General features: G+C 37.2%; 1 protein-coding gene across 1 annotated transcript; it reads left to right on the top strand.

Moving 5' to 3' along the window:
• Nucleotides 1-433: 433 nt before the first annotated feature.
• On the top strand, nucleotides 434-5,817 carry LOC113767570 (ABC transporter G family member 11). The gene is made up of 11 exons (XM_027311707.1): nucleotides 434-517; nucleotides 658-1,068; nucleotides 1,481-1,770; nucleotides 1,980-2,151; nucleotides 2,238-2,360; nucleotides 3,381-3,509; nucleotides 3,606-3,800; nucleotides 4,254-4,340; nucleotides 4,479-4,751; nucleotides 5,070-5,177; nucleotides 5,262-5,817. Exons 2-11 carry the CDS (start codon nucleotides 679-681, stop codon nucleotides 5,613-5,615), a joined length of 2,121 nt encoding a protein of 706 aa, XP_027167508.1. The 5' UTR covers nucleotides 434-517; nucleotides 658-678; the 3' UTR covers nucleotides 5,616-5,817.
• Nucleotides 5,818-7,077: the final 1,260 nt, after the last annotated feature.

Raw genomic sequence — 7,077 nt, 5'->3', positions numbered from 1 at the left:
AAGGACCAATTGTAAACACAAATGTAAAGGTAAAAACACAAAATATTGCAGGCCGCCTAAATTCCTTGGGATCCTAAAGTTGACTAATGGTACCACGAAACACGCAATCTTAAATCAAAAAGCAAATGAACCATTATAGCACCTAATTAAATCAATTCAGGTAGAGGTTAATCGCTAGTAAGTGGCCTAATAATTGAAGAAAAAGAAAGAAACCCTCTCCTGCCCGCCTTCATCATGTATCTTTCATGCACGTCTACTGTTTTGATAACGTTATGGGCGAAGCAGGGGCCAAAAAGGGGTACTGGGGCAAATCGAGCCGAGTTTTATTGGGGTCGGTTCGTATTTAATGTACTTCAACAACTACTACCGGTACCCATTAATGAGCTGCTGCACGTAAATTCACCTAGCAATGGTAGCAAATTGTAGTGGAAATTTTCAATCTATCTTCTTCTCATTTCAATTCATCCAAGAAAACTAGAAAAGTTTACAGCAAAGAGTAGATGGCAATTCATTTTGCGTGAGTTGGTTTTTTTCCTGTTTTCCATTGCATCAGTCAAACTCACGGTTTTCTCATCTTTCATTAGAATCCCATTTTTTTCTTTCTATTTTTGTGTGTTTTCTTGCTATATTATCCCATCTGAGTATAGGGTTCTTCAGACTTGAGAGAAAAGTGAAGAGATGAGGAGCTCTGCTGCAGATGATGTGATGATGGAGATAGAGGCAAGCAAGCCACAAGGGAATGGACTTGTGGTGGGAGGTTTGAGCCCTTTGAGTGAGACACTGTGGAAGGAGAAAACCAATACAGAATTTGTTGGGGATGTTTCTGCAAGATTGACTTGGAAAGATCTGACAGTAATGGTTACACTGGGGAATGGGGAGACTCAAAATGTTTTGGAAGGACTTACTGGTTATGCTGAGCCAGGTAGCTTCACTGCCCTTATGGGTCCTTCTGGTTCTGGCAAATCTACCCTGCTTGATGCCCTCTCTGGTCGCCTTGCTGCCAATGCTTTCCTGTCTGGAACTATCCTACTCAATGGTCGTAGAGCAAAGCTCTCTTTTGGTACAGCTGTGAGTTACTTTGTTATCTTTCTAGCATTTATTTCCTCTCCTAACTCCAAATATCTAAATATCTAGGATATCTAAGAGATATTTGGAGCTAGGGAAATAATCTTTAGACAATTGGTATTGTAAGCTGGGAGGGAGTATTTGTTTTTTCCAAACTTTGCAAGTAGGCTTGATCTCTTAGTTGCATTTTACACTTGCTGTTTTTTAGTGACTTGTTAGGCTGCCCATTTCCTGTCTGTGTTTCTGAATTATGGCTAGTTGGATGACTCTCTTTCTCCGTGTTTTTGTTCAATATGACTATGATGATCCATATGCTGCTGTTTCATTGCTCAATTGATTTTCAACTAGGATGATAAGCCTAACTGGTTGAATTCAGCTGGATTTTGTGTGCGTTGATAAATTAAATTGAACGCAGGCGTATGTGACACAAGATGACAACTTGATTGGTACTCTGACTGTTCGGGAAACAATATCTTATTCTGCTAGGCTGCGGCTCCCAGATAAGATGCCGTGGACTGAGAAGCGAGCATTGATAGAGAGCACCATAGTCGAAATGGGCCTCCAAGATTGTGCCGATACAGTTATTGGAAATTGGCACTTGCGTGGAATCAGTGGTGGAGAAAAGAGGAGGGTAAGCATTGCCCTTGAGATCCTGATGAGGCCTAGATTGCTTTTCTTAGATGAGCCAACAAGTGGACTTGACAGGTAAATTAAATACCAATAGATTCTCTTAAATTCCTGCGATCCATAGTTTAGTTGCATTAGTATACAACTCCAAGAGAGCAGAATTGAATAATTGCAGGACAGATAATTCGTCTTTTGAGAGTTTAATAAGTAGTTGTTGATGTGGTCGTGCAGCTCCTCTCATTACCTCTGATTAATTTGGGCTGCTTGTATTGCATTATTTGTCACAGTGCTTCAGCTTTCTTCGTAACTCAGACCTTACGCGGTCTATCTAGAGATGGAAGGACTGTAATAGCCTCTATTCACCAGCCAAGCAGCGAAGTTTTTGAGCTTTTTGATAGATTGTACTTGCTTTCTGGAGGGAAGACAGTTTACTTTGGGCAGACTTCAGAAGCCTATGAGGCAAGAGCCCTCGACCCTTTCACTTTCTCGAAGCTTATTTACATATCTGAAAAACTTAAAATCACATTAGGCTTGGTTTTTTGCAGTTTTTTGCGCAAGCTGGCTTTCCATGTCCTACTCTGAGAAATCCATCAGACCACTTCCTTAGATGCATAAATTCAGATTTTGACAAAGTTAAGGCAACTCTCAAGGGATCCATGAAGATGAGGGTACTGAACATATTTCTTTCCATCTCATCCAAGTTCTTGCGTACTGAAACAAGCATTCTATAGTACTAAATATGCTGCTCTTCTTTTTCAACACGCAAGTCTTTTATGCATGTGGAGCATATATCTATATTCTGCTGGAAGTGATGCTTCTGGTCGGAAACAAACATTAGAATTATTGCAGTCATGGTTATTTAACAGAGTTGATGTGTGTGGTGATGTTGTACAATTGGCCCAAGGTTTGTTATGTGTCAATTAGCTGAAGTAATTAGGTCAAAAACAAACACTGGAGTTATTGCAGTCATTTATTTAATGGAGCTGGTGTGTCTGGTCATGTCGCACAATTAGGTAAAGTTTGTGATGCGTGATCAACTAGCTGAAGTAATTAATTTGGTCAGTAAATGATTTGATCAGGTATTAAATTTTTTCCCCTCTTTGGATCAGCAAAGTCTGGTATAGAACTACAGCATTTTGTAATATACAGACATGAGCTGTGCCATTTTGTTCCCCATTCTTCCTTCTTCATGGCACTAACCTAGCTTTCCAAGAACATCAATTTTCATACCAAGGAGTCATTTCTCCTTTTTGCTTCCGCTCCTCATGGGAAGGAACCAGATAATTTATAATAACTCCTAAACAGTATTGAATAAAAAATTATGTGGGACGACAGCAAAAAACTTACATAGCTTGGCTAATAACAGCAGGAAGAAGCAACCTGCGATAATTTTTTTTTTTTGGCTAAAACTGTCTAATGAATTGTCACTCAAAAAACTAGCCTAGTTGTGATGGTTGTTCAATCATTTGAACTTCAATCTACACATTGGGAAAAATAAAAAGTCACCTGAGGATTTTCATTAATTTGGAGAGAATCCAAAGGAGAAAAAGGAAATGGAATAAAAGATTGAATATGTAGGACAGACTTGGATCTTACCCTTAAACACTTGAAACTTTATTTTAGACTAATAAAGTTGCTAGTATTCTGCACTTAGTTTCAACTTGACTAACTTGGTGATGTTTATTCAGTTTGAAAGCAATGATGATCCTCTCGAGAAAATAACAACTGCTGAAGCAATAAGGACCCTCATTGATTGCTATCGTAGATCTCAATATTGCTACATTGCAAAAGAAAAAGTTGAGGAAATGTCCAAAATAGTAAGTATTGATCTGTTTTCATTTTTTATCTTTGACATTTTCTTGAATGATTCATCATAATGGCTATGTGGTTAACAGTTGATGTCGTGTTAACAGAAAGGAACTGTATTGGATTCAGGAGGCAGTCAGGCTAGTTTCTTGATGCAGGCTTTTACCCTAACCAAGCGGTCTTTTTTGAATATGTCAAGAGATTTTGGTTATTACTGGCTGAGGTTAGCAATTTATATTGTTGTAACCATCTGCATTGGAACCATCTACTTAAATGTGGGGACGAGCTACAGTTCGATCTTGGTAATTCTCTCGTTCTTGTAGAGTACTTAAAATAATATGTTCCGAATTCAATTTCATTTTGGCATCTAGATTGAATGTAGATAACTAATACAGTATTGGTGCTAGATGCACCATTATCAACTTAAGCTCTCAGAACAGGTTATATCATGAATTCTTATCTTACTTGGGGTTGTATTTTTACTGGCCATTTTATTTTTCGTGTCAAGAAGAAAATGAAAAGAAAACCATCGTAGAAGAACTAGAGCAAGGTGTTCCTTTTGGAAAACTGACATGATTAGACACTTTTTATCGGAATGTCTATAAATTGTAATTTTGCTAATATATCATCAAAGCACGGCGTGACACTTGTAAGAAACACAAGTGAAGGAAAGCCATCAAATTCTGGACTGTAAACTACTGAATTACTGGTACCAATGGCAGTTCCATCTTAATGTGATCCTTTCCTCTAAACAGGCAAGGGGTGCTTGTGCTTCTTTTGTCTTTGGCTTCGTGACATTCATGTCAATTGGTGGTTTTCCTTCATTTGTAGAAGATATGAAGGTTTGTCTCTTAACCTTAATGGAATTGCACTAACGGTTCCATCATTGGCCTGCCATTTTTTTTTTATTGTCCACATAGGGAACCTCAAGGAAATTACTGAAGCACTAAAAACATACCTGCACTCATCTGTTAATGCAGGTCTTCCAAAGAGAAAGGTTAAATGGACATTATGGTGTAACTGCATTTGTCATCAGCAACACACTATCTGCCATGCCATTTCTGATATTGATCACTTTCATTTCTGGGACTATCTGCTACTTCATGGTCCGTCTTCATCCTGGATTCTCACATTACCTGTTCTTCGTGTTGTGCCTTTATGCAAGTGTCACTGTTGTTGAGAGCCTGATGATGGCTATAGCAAGCATTGTCCCTAACTTCCTCATGGGTATCATCACTGGTGCTGGTATTCAGGTGCGCATTTCAATATACATTTACACGCTTTATATTTCCCGGATGAGTTCAGAATATCACTTTTCATCCTATTCTGTTGATTGGTAACAAGGTTAGGATATTCATTCCAAGCAATCATGTGTCTGCCCTTAATTGATTTTTCCCTTCAGGGAAAACTTGCTTTCCGGTTCTATTGATACCTCATCTCTTTTAGCGTTGATGATTTTATTCTACTAAGATTAGTCAAGAATCAGTATCTTGGAATTTAAGCTTCTTATTTTCTTTGTTAATTTTCTCGTGTCAGTCAAACTGAATTTTGTGGTTTCCTTCGTGTGTTAGGGGATATTTATGCTAGTATCTGGCTACTTCAGACTCCCAAATGACATCCCCAAGCCAGTGTGGCGCTATCCAATGACTTACATCAGTTTTCACTTCTGGGCACTACAGGTAAACTCATCTGCAACTGTGTCATCCTGATAAAATTTATAATTAATGGTATCTTACAATTGGAAACAACATCAAATATCTCAGGGTCAATACCAGAATGATTTGAAGGGCCTGATATTTGACAACCAGACCCCGGACATGCCCAAAATTTCTGGAGAATACATTCTGGAATATGTCTTCCAGATTGACACAAACAGGTCAAAATGGGTGGATCTCAGTGTTATCTTCAGTATGATTATTATCTACCGCATTATCTTCTTCATCATGATAAAGATTAACGAGGATGTTACCCCTTGGATCCGCGGTTACGTGGCAAGGAGAAGAATGCTGCAGAAGAATGGAAATCAGAATACAACTGTTGCACCTTATGGCCTCACTCAATCCCCATCCTTGAGGGCATATGTGATGGATCATGGGAGTGGTACTAGCAAGAAGTAGATGATTATTGAGATTCAAGAGCCACTTCTTGCTGGATACATCTTTAGTTTTATATATTTCAGTGTTTATGATTATCCGGCTAGATAAAAGTGAGAATGGAGTGTCATGTATACAATGCTATGGAAAATGATAGCCAGAGTTTACTGATTACTGATTACTGATAGCCAGTGTTTATGATTATCGTGCAAGAGTTTACTGATTACTGATTTTTGATGCAAGGAGCCAGGACAAAATGATAGGCATAGCCAGTGGAATTGCATGTCAGAAATCTAACAAATTACTCTTGTTATTAGTGTTATAAACCATTGAATCTTGGCACTTCTACAATGACCCTGTTAACAAAATTGAGCTCTGGAATGCGAGGGATTTCACGGGAATTTGAACAAAGATTTTATATTGGTCGGAATAACTACTTAATATGCTAATAGTTGGTCCAGGCAAGGACGAAATTAGGGAGGATGGGGAGGAGCAGCCACCCCCAAGATTGAAGTTTTCATTAATTTACTCTTTACCCCCTCAAACATATTTTAATTGTTATGTGTGATAGCTCTCCCCCCCCCCCCCCTCCCTCCCTCCATAACCCATAGTAATTACCTAAAACAACATAACGCATGCAAGGATTGCAATTAATAAAATAAGGAAATAGAACAAAAAGGAAACAAAAGATAAAATAGATATAAAATCTCATTAAAATTTGATTAGATTCCATATTGATTTGTAGGGTAAAAGATCTCAACAGTCATTAAACTATTCTCCACATTTACTTTTGACCATCAAACTATTTTCATAAAATTCAGCCATGCTACTAATTAATCAGTATGCTTGTGGCCATTTTGTCAGATTTTGCTCTTAATCTACGAAATAAACCAACCACGTGCAAATCATGTATCATAATCTATGGGTAAATATATCCACTAAACTTCTAAATCTGAACCTACAAACTCTGACGGCCACTAAACTATTCCACTCGTACATTTTTAGCCACTCAAATATTTTTTTGTTTCATTATAGTCACTGAACACTTAAATCGATATATTAGCTGTCATTCTGTAAAATGTTTTTGTTATGATAACGGAATGAGTTCCATGTGCATTTCACGTACCAAAAAGTAATGACAATTCCAGAAGGTCAATTTTTTTACATTTTTTCCATCTAAAGTTTCATATTTTTTTATTAGCAAAACATAAAATTTGGAATCTATAATAGTTGCTTTCATGCATTCTAATTTATAATTTTTGACAAAAAAAAACTAAATTATATGCTCTAGTTCTTGTGCATTATTGCAAGAACCTTGCAAATAAAATGAAAACAGTAGATCTAATAACAAATTTTGAATAAAAGCTTGCTAATATACTATTTTGGTGAGTTGAGTGGCCAATTTGAATGAAAAATCACTAAAATTATATTGTTTGTATAGTTTAATGATTATTTAAGATTTTTATTTCATCTATTTGGATGAATT

This window comes from Coffea eugenioides, chromosome 4, assembly GCF_003713205.1.
Source record: "Coffea eugenioides isolate CCC68of chromosome 4, Ceug_1.0, whole genome shotgun sequence".
Lineage (NCBI taxonomy): Eukaryota > Viridiplantae > Streptophyta > Magnoliopsida > Gentianales > Rubiaceae > Coffea > Coffea eugenioides.
This window is presented reverse-complemented; position numbering and strand designations above follow the sequence as displayed.